The sequence below is a fragment of the Vipera ursinii genome, assembly GCF_947247035.1.
Source record: "Vipera ursinii genome assembly, chromosome: 2".
NCBI classification, from domain to species: domain Eukaryota; kingdom Metazoa; phylum Chordata; class Lepidosauria; order Squamata; family Viperidae; genus Vipera; species Vipera ursinii.
In genome coordinates, this window is record NC_139513.1 from 171,034,761 (window position 1) to 171,055,425 (window position 20,665).

Here is a 20,665-nt window from a genome sequence, read left to right on the forward strand (position 1 = left end):
ATAATTAAGCCTTGTCGAGTAAAGTGGCAAGTATTTTTCCAACTAGCGCAGTTTCTGTGAAGATAGGAAACTGAATCTACGCAGCACTGTAATTCAGCTTTCACACGCCCCTCTCCAGTCGATAATGTACGCGTGCTTTCTGGGTTTGAAGCTTGGCGAGCCTTTGTGTGAAGCTTTGCTGTTGAAAGCAGTCCCGGCTAAGGAGAAAGGCGAATTCGGCATCACTTGCTTTCTGGAAAACTGCGCCTTAAAAGCGTTGCAATGAAAAGAGCCCTTTAACCGTTTTGCACTCACGCGTGCTAATTGACAAGTTATGCATTATACGTCATGTTTACTAAATATGGTTTAGCAGAATACACGGAACCTGGTGAATTGGGTGTCAAAATCAACTGTAGATTGATAAACAAGCTATCACGTAGCGTACGTGGAGGATGTTATGAACTGCAATTGGGAATGAGCAGTGACAATAGATAGAATTTTCCATGTTAAAAAGGTGGAAATATTATCATGGTTGTCCACTCATTGGCCTAAAGCAGGGGTAGGCAACCTCGGCTCTTTTATGACTCATGGACTTCAACTCCGGAATTCTGGGAGTTGAAGTCCATGAGTCATAAAAGAGCCAAGGTTGCCTACCCCTGGCCTAAAGGGATAAAGAAAAATAACTTTAAGGAAGCTGGACTGCTAGCATTCCAATATTCTTCCCATATTCTTGTGTGCAATATGGATCAATATATTCTAATCTTTAAATGAGATGTCATTATTTGGAAGCAATTAAGTTGTTAAGAATGTTTCTTGGTTTCCTTTATATTATTTGAATTTAGTTTGCACTGATTGCTTATAGAAATTGTTTGAAATATTCCTTCTTTGCTTTATTAGGTACTGATTGTTCAATTTACCCATATGATGCTAAGTTAATATATACAGAAGTGATAAGACATTCACTGTTTTTATTGATCAACAGAAAGTGGCCATTTTAAAGTTTAATATTTGAAAGAATCTGATTTAACTCAGCAGGTACCTTTGTGCCAGTTGTACGTTCAAAGACCTGCACCAAATATTTTCAGAGGGCAGTATTTAAATTTAATTGAAATAATCACTAATGCTAGATTGAAGAGATTTCTTTTTTCACATTTTTTTAATGTATAGCAGAAGAACTGTGCCAGACGAACCAAAATCTAACCCATAAATACAGAGCATCTCTCAAGATAGAGCTGCATTATAAAGTATGTCACTTTCAGCTCTGTGGGTTTTTTTTATGAATAAAGATGAGATTCACTGGAAGACACCTTGAAATGCCTTCCTGATCATTTATTTATTATTATCCAGGTTTTACAACTGTATAGCTAAAGGGAAGGATAATTACACGAAAAGGGCTTAAAGTTGTAGGAGGGATCTGCTTGAAAAATAGAACTTCAAGACTCTATTTGTAAAGAAGAACCAGGCAAAGAAAATGTTAAGAACTACTTCCAGTATTGGTTCACAAGTATTGGTTCACAAGCGGAACACTAGCCTTGCCTCCATACACACTTGCAAAAAGATATAAATCAATGAGACTAAATAGAGTGGTTGAAATGGTGGCTGTAGCCGTACTAATTTGATATTAAAACAACTAATACAACCACAGTAGTCTTATTAGATAGAGTACCACAAAGGCATTAAATACAAAATAAGAGTTGAGACTTTTTCCAAATCCCCTTCTAAGCTTTTGGTCCTTGGTGTTCTATGTGGACTAGGAAAATGGATGCAGCATGACTAGTCTTTCAATTCTTCTAAGCCAGTTGGGTTCAAGCACAATTTCCAATAGTTTGGTGTAGGGAAAATGAGAGATCTGGTAATAGAAAACTGTATATACTCCCATGCTGTCTTGTTCGTAGCATCACTTCCTTGTTTTAAGACTTCAACAGTAACAAAGGCGCATTATCTGACAGTCTGAAGCCAAAATCAGCTATGCAAAACAGTACATTTTTATCATTCAAAACTCTCTGGATATTTTAACTGCCACTTCCTTCAGAAAAAAAATACATAACCAAATTGAGGTGCTTCTCTGATTTTTTTTAAAAATCTTTCTTCCATTTCCTGAATTTGATCTGGTCTCTTTTCTCTCACTAGTGTGAGTTAAGCCTAGACTTTACTCCCTGCTCCCCTCATCCCTCCACTGCAGCAATGGTACCAAACAAGAGCCGGGGCTAGACTAAGTGAATTTATTATCTTGAGACAACTGAGTTGTGGGGTGGAGAGAGCTGACTCCTCACATTCCCCTAGAGTTACAGACAGATTGTTAACCATAAAGTTGGCTTCAGAAGGAAGGCAGGATAGGCCCCAGGCCTCTGTACTCATGCCACAGCCTTACCCCCACCCAAACCTCATTAATTGTCAGAAGTGCCAACAAAAAACTAACCTGCTTCATTAATAAGTTACAATAAGTTACAGCAGGTGGCAGCAAGTGGAAAGGGACAGAATCGTCTCCCTGTCCCTATACCCAGCACACAAGAGAGACATACACACATACAAATACAAATCTTCTCACGCTTTTGAGGCAAAGGAAACTAAAAGGAGTTGAGGGAACAAAATGGATGCAAGACAGAGAGGCCTGTGGGAATCTCAAGTGCAAGGTGGGGGACATGGGACCAGCTGCAAGGGCAGCATGTATAGAAGATGGTTCAGAATGGCTCTTTGTGCCCTCACATCCTCACACAATTCCAGTCTCCTCTCAAAACAGAGGAGTGCAGCTTCACATCATGATCAGGAAAAATGGGAAAAGACTAATTATACATTATAGCAAGATATGGTCCCAGACGGTCCATTGCAAGTTGAGCAGCAGATCAATTCACCATGCACAGGAAGGGAGAAATGCAAGGCTCAGAGGAGTTTAAGAGGGGGCACAGATGGCAGAGATGAGAACTCCGGCAAATGGAGGGGAAACAGTGGGAAACTGAAAGAAGAAAGGTGAACAGATGGTAACAGTTGGAGATCAATAGCAAGAATTAAGGCCAAAATATATGTTTCATGCATGTTTTTAAAACCCAGTGGCTGTTTTTTCTTTTCCTCAGTTAGAACAGACTAGCGATGGAGCAACCTACAATGCAAACTAGATGTACTTAATTCTGCCTTTGCTTATTATATTGATGCACGCCACAGGGAGAGAAGTTGCAACAGAAAAGTAGGCAGAATTTCTTGTGTCCAAAGGTGCTTTTTTCCTAGCAGGGGGGCAGAATTCAATTCCAGGCAACGGTATGTAATACGTAATCTGGACCCAAATCCCTACAGGCACTGGAAAAACTGAAAGAGGTTTGTCTTCAAAGGACTGAGATTGCATTAACTTGATCCAACCTCAGTCCCGGAGGGAGGGTTATCTTGTTCTTGTATGCAAAAAAACCCCCAGTAACAAACAAAAAAACCCAGCAGCGGAGAAAAAGAGGAAAATTATTCTACAGTTTCCCCCCCATGGAAATAAATTACTAGACATCTGGCATAGCCTGAATGAGGATCTGGAGGAAGAGCCAATCTCAGTGAGGTGTGGGAATTAAGCCAGTCCCTAGCTGGGAGTGTGGTCCCTTAGATAGGAAAAAAAACCCAGGGAGGGTGGGGTTCAGGGAAAAAGGAAAGGAAATGGTCACTGCTCATTCTCGCCAAAGACATCATTCTGGCGCCGTTTCATGCTTTCGAAATCAAATGGAGCCCCAGCCATGCGCCGGTAAATGTCTTTGATGTCATCACACGTTGTCTCAAAGTGGGTGGTGGCATCATATGATCGTGAACAGAATATCTGCAAGGGGAAAACAGGGAAACAAAATATTATTTATTTATTTATTTATTACATTTTTATACCGCCCTTCTCCCGAAGGACTCAGGGCGGTGTACAGGGCAATAAATATCAAAATGTAAATACAAAAGTTAAAAAAGAGATTAAAAAGAATTAAATAATTATGCCCAAGAATACAATACTAAATACAAGTTCACAAACTGGAGTCAACAGGGAAAGGGGGGGGGGGGAAAGGCAAGATCCAGAACCAGTTCTGGAAAAATAGACTCTATAATATTTCAGAAAACCTTGAGACATCTCACCTGACTTTCAGTTCCATCATCAGTGGGTTCATATATATCACTGATGGCCACAAACCTGATAAGGAAAGTATTTAAAACCATTTCAATTAAAGAAGTAAAAATCAATGGAACAAGTTGGTACGGACACATTTATGTTCCTTCTCCGAATTCTAATCACATCAATATAGTTTACAGATGCAGAAAACAGCCAACCACAATCATTAGTCACTCATCGGCACTGATTCTTTTTTCAAACTATGTTTGGCCTTTAGCTTCAAAATTTTTCCCAGCCCAAGTTCCAGTACCATTTCACTACCACCATCATATCTCATAATATCCATCAGAACTTCTGTCATAAACCTATTTTTATTATCTGTACATCATCTTGCGCTTGATGTTTATTATACCATCATCCATTCTTCATTAAATTATTTTTCTATCCCAAAAATCCAGTATTCAGCAGTCTGTAAAATTCATACAAGGCAATGATGTCCCATTCACGGAAAATTACTCTACAAGGCTGCTGATTACACTACACCTTTCTTTCTGCCACGTGTCATTTTCTTCCCTAGATGGAGCAATCTGAAATGGTAAAATGACCAGCCCACCACCGTCTGGCTGCTGTTCATGAGACTCATTCATTTCTTCTGTACTACTGCTCATGATACAGTATTTGAAAAATCTGCCACTCTTTACCTTGGGCTTTCATTCTTTAGCAAAGCTGGAAAGTGATGTCTCAGGAATTCCCATGTTTAGCAACCCTTAACAAATTGCAGCTGTGCCCCAGTCTTCTTCTCTCACCTCACTCCTTAATATATAGTCAGTCTATGTATCTTCAAGACCATGGGTCTTCAAACTTGGCCCTTTTATGACTTGTGGACTTCAACTCCCAGAATTCCTCAGCCAGCGTGCCTAGCTGAGGAATTCTGGAAGTTGAAGTCCACAAGTCATAAAAGGGCCAAGTTTGAAGACCCCTGTTCAAGACTGTCAACAATGTTAGAAAATTGTCCCACGTTATAGCACTGGACCAATTGTCCTCACAATCAACCCAGAATTACTCACTTTTGGTCAATGGGTTCAAGCAGTTCAAGAGCTGGTTGCACTTCATTCTCAGGAGAGTCTGTCTCTACAGTAGTGCTGGCAATAGCGATGTACTTGCCCTGGGCAGCCACATTGTGGGCAGAGGAAATGAGACAGACATAGATATCTGGGATTGGGGAACGAAGAAAAGAAGTTAGGATTGTTGCGCCCACTATACCCAGAAGCTGATCTGAAACTCCCAAGGAACTGCTGTCAGTGTGCAGTAGACAATATGGAATTAGATGGATGACCCCCACTGACTTGGTACAAAAAAACTCCCTTGTATCCTTGTCGCTTAACAGACACACACTGGTGAAATGGGCACAGCAGCACCTGCATTTTCTGCGTCACATGAGAAAAGTACATCTTCTTTCTCCTGTCCTTACCACTTTCTACAGAAGGAAGATCGAGAGCATCCTGTCATACAACATCACAGTCTGGTCTGGAAGCATCACTGCTTCAGCCAGGAAGGCAGTGCAGAGAGTGGTGAGGACGGCAGAAAAGATTATTGGCAGTTCACTTCCTTCCATCCAGGACCTAGCACATAAGCGTTGCTTGAGCAGGGTCCGCAAGATTGTCTGGGACACAACACATCTTCTTCATGACTTGTTTTCCTTGTTACCTTCTGGGAGGAGGCTTTGTGGTATCCAAAACAGAACATCCAGATTCAGTCAGTTTTGTTCCATACAGTATTAACCTTGTGAACTCTAAACCTTCCTCCTTCCTTTATATATTCAAGATGGACAGTGCTTAATATTTATATGTTACTTATATGTGAGGGTGTAGATCTAAACATGTTGCATGTAGTATGTTTAAATGTTATGTGTACACTTTGAGAACAAGCAACTTTCATTTTTAATGTGTACCATTGTGCCCACACTAAAAATGACAATAATCAATCGATCAATCAATCTATCTAACTAAAATATTTGGATTCCCACATTCATTAAGCCTACCCTATTTGACATAGTTGCCATGTAATTAAACGTCATAAAAAGGGTACTAGATGCCTAATACTCCAATCTGCAGAAGTAGCTCAAAGCTTAGTATATTCAATATTCCCATATCTCTGAACTCCTGTATCAATTTGCCCTCACCAGATTTCCGTCCCACTTGATTTTGTGGAATGATAATTTGACAGGAATTAGCATCGCTGGTGCCACGGATAGGGTGACTCAGAATACAGATGACACGCACAACCTTCCCTGCTGGGCGCACTCGATCTGGCACATAGCTGGGATCACAGATCAACTGTTTGCAGCGTGCCACCTGGAGGGAGAATCAGCATTAGCAAAAAGAAAACATTGGATTCACCAGTTCTTCCCTGCACAACATCACATGAACGCCCAGCCTTCTTCAACACAGTGCCCTCTAGAAGTACTAAGGCTGAGAATTCTTCCAACACATTTGGAGGATGCCAGGTTGAAGAAAGTGGACTTAAATACAGAATCTTGAATGTTTTAATTCAGAAATTCATTTTATAGCAGTGTAGACAAAATACGGTATCCTCACACAACTGCATATAAATTAACCTTGATAGTATGTGTATTCTCATGTCTGCTGAAATGTTCATCACAAAAGAGCTGTAGTATTTATTGGGGGTGGGTTGGGGAGAGCAAAACCAGCTGGAAACATACCTGATGTTGACTATTTGAGGATTAAAAAAAATTGCTAATATGTTTTCATCTAATCCTCTCCCTTTGAGTGAGGATTTTAATGTTTCAATCCTTTTCAACTAGATCAGCTTTCAGACAGGATTAAATGACTTATCTGGGAATGACTGAATGAAAGTAACTTAGCCAGGAATAGCACAAGAAAATGATGAATGTTAAGAAACCAGATGAGGGCTTCTGTAGCTCTTGAAACAAAGGCAGACAATACAGAAACACTTGTAGGGGAGAACTAGGCTTCACTACTGACACCAAAGTTTCTTCAACACTCCTTGTCTTATCCCAGTAAGCTTTAACTCACGGAAGAACAAAAACCAACAACAAGAAGGAAGCAGTACTGTCAATGGTGCTCAATCAGGAAGCTTGTCACTGTCATCTTCATTCAGAATATTTCCAAAAAGCTTATAGATGAATGTTGTGTTAAGAGAAGGGGTTGAGTCAAAAGGCTGAATTAAAAAAATTGTCAGATTTTTGCCCCTTTAATTTGCAGGTTGAGGAAACATCATATACCAGCTTAAGTATGGTGTCCAGGGTACCAGCTATTTTGCCTTTGATGTTTGCTCTGGTGCCTTGCCTGGTGCAATGGGAAGTAGCCATATAGCTAAGTGTTAGGAAACATTCAAGAAAACTTAGCACTGACAAGGAAGTTCCCTTGTTCTAAAAATGCCTCATGCTTCAAATTCAAAGCCTGTAGGGAAAAATGGTTTAGTAAAATGGTATCTCCTCTCATTTAAGGGTTAGGAAAGCCAAGAGCAGATGGGTTTTCACAGCTCTGTGTTAACAGTCAGCAGAAACCCATGACTTTCTGAATTCCATCTGTTTAATAACCAATTTGGACCCATGCTCCATGGATGCTTTCATTGAGCGTGCAGAAGTTTTCCACTGAGATTCTATTATCAGCGGTCTTATGAAATTTCTGCTCTTCTAGACTTTGCACCATCCACGTTGTATTAACTCGGCATGGGAAGAAATGCAATAAATAGCAAAAAAACAAACCAACCAACCCCAACTTCCTCAATAATACATTGAAAAGGGCGTAGGATAGAGAAAATGAAAGCATTGCTATTGAAACTAAGTATCTGAGCATAAAGATATATTTTCCACAATTCTTTATTAAATACTCAGGTCTGCTTTTATTGTCATAGTTGAGATTCGAGAAAGGAAAATTCCCCATTCCAACTGCTCCCGGTCAATACGGGTCAGTTTTAAGATTAACGTGATGGGTTTTGATGAGAAAAAAGTAGCTTCTAAACCAGGGGTGTCAAACTGCCAGCCCGAAGGCTGGATGCATCATAGCAAAACCACCCACCCCATTGCCGGCAATGGCAAAAAAGTCGCGATATGTCACGACACGTTGCAAGTTTGACACCCCTGTTCTAAACAGAGTAAAAGTAATCCTGAAGTTCTTAAAACAGGAAGTACTTAAGTTATATAATGGAATAACTTTCAAAGACAATCTATTTCAGGAACCATCTTCCCTATACAATTGACCTTAACAGCAATTTTATGGTCTTTAATCAAATGGAATGAAAATGCCCACTTTCAATGCTCACCTCTCCTTCCGATTTGACTCCAATGACCTTGCCACCTTCCATGACAATCTCATCCACTGGTTTGTTGAGCATGTAGGTGCCACCGTAGATAGCGCTGAGCCTGATGGCATGAAGTTAATGAATGGTGAAGGGCCCTGGCCAGACCATTACCTCCACCACCCCTTGCCCCCAAAGGCACACCTTGCCAAATAGCTGTAAATGTTGGGCTATGCCAAAGACATGCAAGAATTATTTTCCCTGTCTCAACCGTCTCAAGTATCATACTAGGGGCCTTTTATTGCTTTTTTCCCCCAACAGAATTTAGCTTCTCCTCCTCATATAAAATTAAATCAACTTACTTAAAGCCCTCAAGTATATAGGAACAGTAAGGCTATGCTCACTGAGAATTCAAGGCATTATAGTCCAAACATATTTGGAGAATGCCAGGCTAGAAAAATATTGATATAAAATGCCTTTTTCTTTTTAATGTATCATCGTCTAGTCCCAAAGGTGCTTTTCCAACAAGCAACTGGACTTTCTTGGTAACCAAAACAAGTCCTGTTGGACAAACATGACCTGGATGACTGATAATCTCCACAGGTATTTGCCTTTTAGGCCAAGAATAAAATCAGAAGTCAAAGCTGCCTCACGTTGCTGACTGTCCATGAGGCAGACTGTACCTGGCAAAGCCCTGGGGAAGCTCACCCAGGCCATACAGTGGGTAGAGATAGGGGCTCTTCCCATAGCGGGCCAGGGATTCACTGTACAGTTTTATGCGATTGATGGTTTCCAAGCAAGGTTGATCCAAGTAACTGTGAAAAGAGAGAATAGACAATGTCAGTCCTCCCCAAAGTAAGGGGAGGCTTCACAAGGAAAGAGTGAAGTGTGTTGTTACAGGAAAATCAAGAGTTCACAGTGGTTGTGGACTGCTTTACACAATGTTTTTATGATTATTGCACTGATCCTGTATTTATATTACCTGGTATATTTTAATCGCCCATTATCTGTGAGTAGAGCGGCATAAACATTTAATAAACAAACACTGGGATCTGCTGAGACATTAATGATTAAAGAAACTGAAAGAGAACAACAGAATTTTGCATGAGTTTTCTATAAGCTCCCCCCCTGAACAGCCTTAAGTGAACCCCTAGATCACTCTCAGCTGACCCAGCCATTCCCAGAAGAAATGTTTATTAGAAGAAGTGTGGGACCGTAATCAGTGTGGTGTATAATCAGAAATAAAAGGCATGAAGATAGGTCAGCTGACTGCAAGGAGGCAAGCTGTGGGCAATCACTCACTCATCAGTGCGGTAGAGCGCCAATGCATGTCCTGTGAAATCGATGACATCCTGACCAAGGTCAAAGCGTCGGTAGACTTCACGCATCGTAGTGACGTGAGGATCCACTCCCTCCAAGGTCTTGGAATCATTCTCATCGAAGTTTGCCACAAACACCAAGAACTTGCGGAAGCGTCGTTTCTCAAACATGCCCATGAGATCTGTGAGAGAATGAGGGTTAGAGGAGGGATGGTGAAAGGCAGGTTAAAGAGCTAAATAGAACTTTTACAACCCTAGAATTTGCCCCGACTAGTTTAGTTCAAGAGATCTTAAAATGCTGTCAACAGAATGCAAATGCACCATCTGCAAGGGATTAACTTTTTAAAAAAGTAATTTAAAAAATCCAAGTACCACCTATAGAAAAAGCTATCTGGTGAAGCTCAATTATAAGCATACTTCATTATAACCTGTTAGCTCTATAGCCGCTAATATTTGGTCTAATCACTCCTTATATAAAAATATAGGTACATATTTTACCTACCAAGGAGGCATGTCCATTCCACTGATTTGGGAACAAAGAAAGAAAATGGGTGGAGAGCACCAGGTTCTCTGCAAATGACCATTTTCAGATTCAAACTAAAAAAACTTATTCAAGAGAAAAAAGTATACTTTGGTTACCCAAAGTCCTAAAAATATCATTCTAGAATTTTGCCGATGTCATTATATACTGCATGGTTCAAATTTCGTTTCAAAATAAGTTTGATAGTATTTTGGCAGCTGCTTTATCTTTTTAAACAACTGCAGATCTATTGTAAAACAGAATGCATAAAATAGAATATACTTCTTAAAATGGAGAATGCTAACAAATATGCAACTGAAGTTTTCTGTAATTTGCAACACACCAGATGTAGCATTTATGAAACCAGGTTCACTTACTGGAAGACAGTGCTTCTGTCTCTGTCGATGGCACTTTGTAAATCTTTCCTGCCTTGTAGACAAAGCTGCCCTCCACCACTTTGAAATCTAGGTAGCGTGTAACCTCTGTATATAGCAGCATCTTCACAAGCTGTCCTATATGGAAAACAGTGAAAGAGGTTCCTGAAATTCTTCCGCCTGCCTCCATTACAGCTCCCACACCGCATGCAGGAGATTGCAGAAGTAGGCAGCACTCAAATAATTTATAATCAATAATTACCACTCGGTAAATTGAAAAGAAATTGCAAACAAGAATTAAAAAGCTTGGAGGTGAACACGGAACGTATGAGTTGAGTTATGAGTATGAAGCTCCAAAGGCTGCTGAGTGCTCATTTATTCATTAGCGTAAATCGGACATGTCAAACTCACGTCACATGATGTTGCGCAATATATTGGGACAGTTTTGCCATTGCCGGCAATGGGGTGGGTGCGGCTTCCGGATGACATGTCTGACCTGCAGGCCGGCAGTTTGACACCCTTGGCATAAATCAAGAAAATGCCAAATGTCCTGGCGTTCTTCAGCAGCATACATTTCCCAGTGCTTCAGCAACATATATTCCCAGTGACTTAAAATAAGTGTAAATAGTGTCTCTTGTAGTAATGTCCTTTGTTCCTTGATTATTATTAATCTACAAGAAAAATATACCATATCTCTGGCTAGGTGACCAAAACATCTAAACAGAATGGACTTACCATTGGCCATGAGGAATTTGGGGATGAGATCAACATTCCAGTCCCGGCCACGCCCCATGCACTCAGGGGGCCCCTCTGTAATTTCGAAGCGTTTGTAAAGCTGGCAATTGTGGAAAGGATAAAACAAGCTTCATAATATTGTACTTACAAAAGACATTTCCATTAGAACTTGCTCTACTAGCATAAAAGAGCCAGTTTGCTATGGTGGTCAAGGTATCAAGCTAAAAATTGAGAGACTGTGAGTTTTAGTCTTGCCTTAGACATAAAGCCAGCTGGGTGACCTTGGTCAGTCTCCCTCTTAGCCCTGGTTGGGAAGCATTGGCAAACCACTTTTGAATAATCTTGGCACTAAAACTTTAGGGACTTGTCCAAGCAGACCCCAAGAATCAGACACAACTGAATGGAAGAAAAAATACTAGCCTAACACAATATAGTAGTACCTCGGTATTCATCGTTAATTGGTTCCAGGAGGTGAAATGAGTACCAAAAATGATGAGCACCAAACAAATTTTTCACACAAGAAATAATGTAGCAAGTCACAAGGCAGTTGACATCGACAAGTTCTAGTTGGTGTGTTGACTACCAAACAAAGAGTACCAGGACAACAAATCTTTTGTGTCAAAATGCACTAAATACCACATTCGATGAATTTCAAAGCAGTGGAGTATCAAGACACCACAAAATATCAATGCCCCCAAAATATAGAAAGGAGCTCTAGCTCATTTTTATTCATCAGAGTCTGCTTGTTATTTCTTTTGGAGCAGCGCAGCAAAAAAAAAAAAAGTCAATTCTCTAACAGAAGATTGCATGATAGGTATTACAGCCTCATCACCCCAAACCTATTGTGACCCTGTTACTTTCCAAGTTTCTTAGTGGAAAAATACTTCTCTCTGTATATACCATTTTAGAAGGAAAACTGGCACACACAGATAAATTTCACCTTTTTGTGTTGCAAACTGGCATATGATTGGGAAAAAAGCCGTAAGTAAGTAAATAAATAAATAAATGTTGGGGGATAGGGAAATGCATAGGTTTTTTTTAATTACATTACGTTCATAACCTTGCAACCATGGGCTTATAGCTACTTTTTGTAAGTGGGTGAGGGTACCCATTGCATTCACACCAGCTATTGAAAGTAATTGCTAGGAAATTTCCAAACACTCTTAATAATCAAAACACATTATAGCAGACATGTCAAACACAAGGCCCGGGGGCCAGATCCGGCCCGCGAAGTGGTTTCATGCGGCCCGCGAAGCCATCCTGGAAACAGTGAGGGAACGGCCCCCACTGCCTTGGCCCTGGCCCAGAGACCCTCCTTCTGCCAGAGACCCTCAGATCTGTCCCACTCCTGCCCAGGCCCCCATAGGCACCCTTGATGCGAACGATGTAGAGCTGGCCACGCCCACCCAGTAGGCCATACGCACTCTAGCCACGCCCACCCAGTAGGCCACGCCCACCCAGGCCACACCCACCCGGCCCCCTGAGGGCAACCGCGATGCTGATGCGGCCCTCAATGAAATTGAGTTTGACACCCCTGCATTATAGGAATGTTCATAGATACCATTCCATTATTTGAGTAATTCCTGCAATATAATGAACCGTACATTAATCCAGTAAGTTTGTGCCAAGCCTCATTGTATTATTCAAGTGCCAAACTTTGTGCAAATAGAACTGCTGCTTTGGTTTACTGTGCTGTCCAAGCGCAGCCTATAAAGAATGAACAAATTCTAGACTGCATGTGGCAGTCACACTTCTTTGCTATGGCATCTAGATCACACCCCAGAAAATGGACAATGTAATTTCCTATTATTTTCCAGCAGAAAACTAAAGAGATAGATTATGAAAAGCCTTTGGATATGCTTAGCACATTTAAGCAGGAATGAAAAGGATAAAGGGAAAATAACTGGGTTTTTTTTGAGAAAGTTCTGGTTCTCTTGCATTAATTCAGTACCCTGTCTTCTGAAAATAACCCAGTCACAGTAATGTGCAATTTCCCTATTCTGTGTTAAATCGACTTTTAATACAAATACAGGAGGTCCTCAACTTACGACCATTTGTTTAGCAACCATTCAAAATTGTAATGGCACTAAAAAAAGTGACTTACAATTGGTCCTCACACTTACAAGTATTGAAGTCTCCTTGTAGGTATGTGATCAAAATTCAAGTGCTTGGCAATCAGCATGTATTCAGGATGGTAGCAATGTCCGGGGGGGGGGGGGGAGGTCACGTGACTGCCATTTGAGACCTTCCTAGGAGGATTCTGACAAGTTAATAGGGAAAGCTGGACTCGCTTAATGACCATGTGATTTGCTTAATGTCTGCAGCAAAAAGGTCAGAAAATTGGGCATAACTCTTTAATGACTGTGCCGCTTAGCAACAGTTCTGGTCCCAAATGTGGGTTATAAGTTGAGGGCTACTTGTATGCACATGCAGAAGGCGGATCCTCACCTCCTCCAGGGGAGTAATCGATGAGCTCTCACCCCCATAATATGGATTCCGGTCCATGTGCAGCACCTTCTTGCCGTTCACAGACATGATACCCGAAAGGATACATTCCTAAGACAGAAAGTGAGTAAGATTATGCCTGCTCTGTAATAAATTCAAATGTGCTTCTACTACATGGTTAAGTTCCACAATAGGGTCTCCGAAGTGAAACATTAATGCATCAATAAGCATCCCATGGGTGCACTTGAGACTATTCTGTTCTCAGGACCATCCCAATCTATTTCATAGAATTTCTCTAAGTATATATGTATATGCCCGTGTGTGTGTGTGTGTGTGTGTGTGTGTGTGTGTGTGTGTGTGTGTGTCTATAAAAAGGAAGGCTGATCCATAACAGAAATTGATTTCAAGGTCTGAGATATTGACAAGGAGCTTCCCCATTCAAGATGTGTGGACAAAGTTCTATGCTGGAATTGTATTAACAGGTGACTGAAGTGAAACTGACATAGTGGCTTCCTGATCTTGACCTGAAGTCAAATAGCCTGATGTTCTTTTGTCAGTATACAGCTTTGCAGTATAGAGATTTAAGGCAAAGCTAAAGATAAGCTAAAGATGAATGGATGAATGTGCATGACTGTAAACAAAAAGAAGCTCCAAAAGGATTCTGTGTTGTGAACATCAGTGCCTGAACTTAAGTTATTAGTAAATACATCATCTTGGTAGACTTCCACATCATTCTGATAATACACTGACATTTATTTACACAGGTTCCACCAAGTCTATAAATGTGTAGTGTACACATAGCAATTTAGAAATTTTCTACATGATTTGTTCATCACCCATTATTTAAACTGTCTAAACTTACTTCTGGATCAGAGTAAAACGGATTCAGCGACACAAGCATGTTGTGATCATACGTGATTCTCTAAACACTAATTATAAACGGTACAGACATTAATGAATGTGTGCATGGGAACTATATCATTCTCATCTGTGATGTCTCACATGTTATCTGAGAAGCTTTTGCATTTGTGCCTTCCTCAGCACCCCTTGGTGTCATCGGTTCAAAGATATTTCCTTAACAGATTCCTCAATGCTTTCAAAAATGGCAGAGCTTCTAATGTACTTGAAAAGTTCTTCAAAATCCAGGGATGTATTCAGAGATTTATCTGCCTTGAAAGTAGCCTACACTGAATTATAGCACAGTCAAGCATCAGGAGCTGACCATAGGAAATGTTTATGACTTTTTTACTATGTCACAACATGTTTTATATTTTTATGTCGTAAAATGTTTTTTTTTATTTGCTAAATTTCAATTCCACGGGAATCATGGATTTTGGATGCATTTTGTAAGATAGCCTGTTTAAGGTACCTTGGTTGGAAAAGCTTTGCCTAGGATGCACTGTTTTGCCCAGGTAAAGTTTACAGATATGAGTGTTTTAATACTGTATCAATCATATCCCCTTGCAATAACAAATTGTATTTTGATTACACAATTAGAAATGTATAAGGGAAATTGGAGATTAGATCTCTGAACTAACATTTAATTAAGGATATTTCTGAAAATTCACTTGTAACAATGCACTGGAAATGGGACAACAGAGTAATCTTGCTACAAACACTGATATCAATTTGGTGTCATCAGTGGGCCACTGATTTAGGGACTGAAAGTCTGTAGAAAGTGTAGATACAAACATCTAAGGAAGATTCAAGTCTTTTCTCTGCAAAAGAACCTTTCCATTGTTGCTCTGCAATACAGTGATAGGTCAGTTCTGTTATGAAAGGCCATAGCTTTGTGACTGATTAAAGGTAAAAGGTAAAGGTTCCCCCGCACATGCGTGCTAGTCGTTTCCGACTCTAGGGGCCGGTGCTCATCTCCGTTTCAAAGCCGAAGAGCCAGCGCTTGTCCGTGGACATCTCCGTGGTCATGTGGCCGGCATGACTAGACGCCAAAGGCGCACGGAACGCTGTTACCTTCCCACCGGAGTGGTCCCTATTTTTCTACTTGCATTTTTACGTGCTTTCGAACTGCTAGGTTGGCAGAAGCTGGGACGAGTAACAGGCGCTCACTCTGCTACGCGACACTCGGGATTCGACCCGTCAAACTGCCGACCTTCCGATCGACCAATTCAGCGTCCTAACCCACTGAGCCACCGCGTCCCTTTGTGACTGATTACCCGCTCTAAATGTGAAATGTCACAAATTCAATCCCTGGCATCTTCAAGTTGAGTTAGGAAAGATTCCTGACTATCTGAAGCCCTGGAGAAACTCTATTAATGCAAACAATTCCTGAACCAATGCTTTGACTTGGTAAAAGATGTATTTTTCTATGTTCAAGTGAAATGAGGAATCCTGCTTAAATGCTCATTAAAGGAAAAGGTAAGAGACTGAAAAAGGTGTGCAATGGATCAAACCTCCCCCTCCCCCCATTACAAATGCATGGGAACCACCGCATGATTAGGTGATTTTATTCCAGCACTTGGAATGACAAGAATGATAGAACCAGAATAAGGCCTCTGTATAATATAGATGTAATGTAGATATAAGGGCTGCATCCATTTCATATTTTGGCAAAAGGAACAGATAGAACATAAGACCTTTTAAGACTGCAGAACAGTCTTACAACACTGTCCCACACATGCACATTTTTTCACTTAAAAAAAGTGAGATGTGGAAGGCAGGAAAAACTGTCCTATGCTGACTTTCAAAGAAAAAAACCCATCGGTTTTGAGGACCTCAAGCAATGGGAAAACAGTTATCTTACTAGAAATTAATTTGGTTCTACCACTATACCAGTAAACAACTCAAAACACTAAGTATTACAGAAAGAAGACCCAATGATATATTGGGAATACTAGAGTCTTGTAAGAAAAGAGAAAAGGGGGATTACTGATATAATAAAGATAGTAGGAAAAGAAACAATTACTGTATGTCTGAGATTTGAAGAGGGAGGGTGCTAATTAACCTCAACAGAAAAAGCATTTACAGTAGAATTTTCAAAGGTCGGAGTGGGGGGGGAACCATATAGATAGTTCAGTATTAAATGAACTCTATGTGGAAGATGAATTGTTTGAGTTTCAATGTCATAAACCCACATCTGCTGAAATGCTCAGGATGGGGCACATAATCCTGCACTGCAGAGCCTTCAATCTCGGGCACTGATGGGAGACAGGATCACTGTTCCCATTGGTATTATAGGATCTGGGAGCAGATCCTGCTTCTTCCTTTATCGAGATATATATGAACCAGATAATCACATAATTCTGCAAGAACAGCTTTTTTTATAAAATCAAAATAAACAGGTCCCCCAACTTAATGCCTATATTAAAGACGCAACTAGGAACCCTAACCGATGAATTGGTAAGCCAAATAAGAAGAGTACACTTAAGGAATTAAACGAACAAATGAAGATCCATGCGGTTGGTGCCTATCATTTTTCCGCTTTCGAGAAGCGCTGATGGCGCCGGGTTGCATCAGAGGAGCTGCAATGGGGCCAAACGCACCATTCACTATGGAGTAGAGAACGGGATAAATGTAGGGCTGGACAAAACAACTGCAATTCACAAAAGGTATACTATGCACCCCTAGACATTGAGGGAAGAGCAGAGGAGGGTGCAGCACCTGCAAGGAGACGCGCACAATAACCCCCCCCCCTCCCGCATAATCTACGCGCGTGATGGTGTGTGCGTGTGTGTGTGTGGGCGCCGAATGCTGGATTTAGGGAAGCATTGCTGCGATCCTTAGAAACAGGGGGAGCTTTCAGGAAAGCCGAACCGCTTATAGGGCAATGCAAGGATTGCAACCCCACCCGAACCTGGCAGGGCTTGCTGATGACGGGACATGGATGCAGGAGCCGGAGGGAAAGGGATGCAAAATTGCACGGAGGGGCGCAAGGGGTGGAAGATGCCGGGATGGGGAGAGGAAGAGGCAAGGTGAGTGGCTCCGAAGGACTCACGGTCAAGCCGGTGCCCAGCACGATCACGTCGTAGGCCTCGTCCATGGTGCCGGCTACACAGCCGCCTCCCCCCTCCCCGAGAGGAGCCAAGATGGGCCGCGGCACCCGTAGCCTGCCTGGATCCCTCCGCCGGAAACGAGTCCCGTTCAAGAATCTCTCCGCCGCGGGGAACCGCCCCAGCTAACTTCGCTTTTCCTCCTATGCCGTAGCAGACGCCAATGGGAGGCGTGGCGGGAGACGAGAAAGACGCGCGCGTTACTTTTCCCAGATTGGTGCCTACGCTTGGAAGCAAGAAAAAGAAGTCCCGAAGCCACTTTCCCGGGGCTGCTCGTTTGGGTGGAGAAGGGGAGGGGGGGGTTGTAAATCGCGGGGGCCCTGCCCCTCCTGCTGTCATGGCAACGGCGGTGGCACCACTGATCCGGTGCTGGAAGTAAATGGATCCGTAATTCTGAATAAAGGAGAAAATAATTCCCAACCCCCCCCCCCAGGCGTAGCTCCTCTCCCCATCCCCACTCTCAAGCCTCTGTCAGAAACATCTTAAAAAGATTTGCTGCTTGCAGCGACTCCCAAGATAACTCCGCCAAGGAAAAGAGATCCGCGATACGGGGTGCGGAGAGGGGGAAAGGCAGTAGTTGCACCCACACTGGTTGCATGTTAATAGTGTCTGGGACTGCGGTTCACGGCGCTTCGGTTACTGGGGAATATTTTTGTCTGTTGCAAAGCTGCTTTCCACGCTCCGGCTGCGTTCCGGCTCCTCGCCAGCCATAAAATGGTTGATAGGGCTTTGGGTCGACTGAGCAATGTAGGACCGCAGCCTTTATGATCTCCTGCTTCGCCTCGATTGCTACCAAGGAAGCCCCATTGGCTTGATTCATCTTAAATGTCTGGATGCTGCAATCGTCTAGGGGTTCAGACAGCAGTGCATATTTTCCCCCTGTTGCAATATGCAGTAAGACAACTACTCTGACTTGAGGGAGGGGGAGAATTAAGAATCCCATTTTGGACCCCAGCCTCTTCTGAAGATAACACACACTTTGGGTTAGACTCTGATTTCTCCAACCAAGACTGGATAAAAGCAATCTCTACAAGCCTAGAGAACCATTGCCAATCCATAGATACTGCTGGGGATAGTGCTCTATCTTCAGCAGCAGCATTCCTGGCTTCAGGAGGGCAAGCCCAGGACTATTATGGGGTTGGTTGGGAGTGTGTGTGTGTGTGTGTGTTTACACACACACACACACACACAGAGAGAGTCTCTCCAAGGGTGTAATAAGCATACAACAAGCAATAAGAAGAAAGAGGCAAAAAGGCATTTTATGCAAGAGATCTGTCAGTTCTAATGGCATTACTGACAATGCTCTCTATAGGCAAAAATCAAAATGATTGGTCTTTTAAATCCAGGAATTCTGGGTGTTGATCTGCACTTCTTTCATTGCTAAGACTGAGAAACACTGAATTAGAGTAGCTTTACAGTGTTACAACAGATGCAGCCATTTCCTTTCTTGCTCATGGCACTATGAAAATGCAAGGAAATGCCACTTCCCAATATTTTTTCAGCTACCAAGGTAGAAAGTATCTAATTCAAAGGCTTAGTATCTTTACTTTCCCATGAGAAATAAGTACAAAGCAACACATAATTTTGCATGATTAATTACAAGAGGAATTGAGACCCAAAATAGCTTTAGGTATCATAATACTTTCTGTTGAATTCACTTAACATAAATGAAAAAATACTAGTTTTGCACTTTCATTCCCTGGGAAACACACATTAAAATTAAATAAGCATCCTTTTTTCAATTCCCTTACTTTCTTAGTAACAACAGCAATGTGAGCTACACAAGAAATGTACATGTTGTAATTCTGCTAAAGGAATAGGCATATAGAGACACTTAGCTAAGGTATTTTTAGGAGAGGAGATGAAGTAAGCTGAAGGAATAGAGAGAAACTATATACATTGACTTAAAGTATACTTTTAGAATAGTGCACACTATTGTAGAATAGCATATAGCTTAAGAATAACATATTATTCAATTTATATAAAGCTTATTCTTTATAAAAACTGCTTAGAGTTGGTATTTTAAAGTATAATTATGAACCAAAGTGCAGCCATGTTTAACCGCAGCATGAACTCTGTTACACACATACCTTCTAGACACAAAGCAGGCATTCTTATAGAAAAACAAGGGAAGACACATCCTTTATAATTGCAGTTATTCAGTATGGGTGGCAATTTGTCACAGAAAAGGGAGTGAAGATAAGACAGGAAGAAAAGGGACATTTGATCTAATAATTGGAGGGTCTGGTAATTGTAATGATTGCTAGACAGTCGGAAAGCATGTGACCGGGTGGGCCTATCAACTGGGCTCACTTTGGAAGGATGTGGCGTGATGCACGGGATAGGATATAAAAACCTATGCAAAAAATTGATTCAAGTATGGACTCTGGGATTTGCCATTACCAAGAGTTCCACCAATTTTGCAAAAACTTTAATAAAACTTGTTTTGTTTTCCAACACCCTTGGAGTTGAATTTGTATTCCTCACAGAAACTATGCACCTTTTATTTATTATAGAAATCCAGGAATGGGGATTCTTTTCTATTAAAGGTAGAACACGAAAAATTCTCATTGCAACGATACTACCTTCCTCAGCTACTACTATTATCATCCTTGCCTGAGTAAATTGATAGCATCCCCAAAACCTAGGCCAGATTACAATAGTACTGAATTACTGAATTTTTAAAATGATATTGTATGTGTGTGTGTGTGTATAATTTGACATATTTCTACAAATTCCAGCAATCCATCATCCACTTTATTTAAAGAGGATTTAAGAAACCAATTTTTCCCCATTTAATATGAAACCCTGGTTCCCAGTATAGTTATAGTTCTATATACCATAGTTACAAAGAAAGATATCACTAAGTATCAATAATATACTGGCTACACAGAACTGTACTAAATATTTAACAATGTGCTTTTAATAGTGCCAAATCTAAT

General features: G+C 41.2%; 1 protein-coding gene across 3 annotated transcripts; it reads right to left on the bottom strand.

The window, feature by feature from the left end:
- Positions 1-973: 973 nt before the first annotated feature.
- GDI1 (GDP dissociation inhibitor 1) lies at positions 974-17,787 on the bottom strand. Of its 3 annotated transcripts, XM_083353061.1 has the most exons (12): positions 17,669-17,703; positions 17,064-17,222; positions 13,720-13,827; positions 11,272-11,371; positions 10,540-10,674; positions 9,626-9,824; positions 9,007-9,138; positions 8,348-8,447; positions 6,222-6,393; positions 5,107-5,251; positions 4,066-4,120; positions 974-3,766 (listed from the first exon to the last, which is right to left on the bottom strand). In XM_083353061.1, exons 3-12 carry the CDS (start codon positions 13,804-13,806, stop codon positions 3,614-3,616), a joined length of 1,278 nt encoding a protein of 425 aa, XP_083209187.1. In that variant the 5' UTR covers positions 13,807-13,827; positions 17,064-17,222; positions 17,669-17,703; the 3' UTR covers positions 974-3,613. The 3 variants fall into 3 exon arrangements, with proteins under 3 accessions (XP_083209187.1, XP_083209186.1, XP_083209188.1); XM_083353060.1 differs by lacking the exon at positions 17,064-17,222 and having other exon boundaries at positions 17,669-17,787; XM_083353062.1 differs by lacking the exon at positions 17,669-17,703 and having other exon boundaries at positions 17,096-17,136.
- Positions 17,788-20,665: the final 2,878 nt, after the last annotated feature.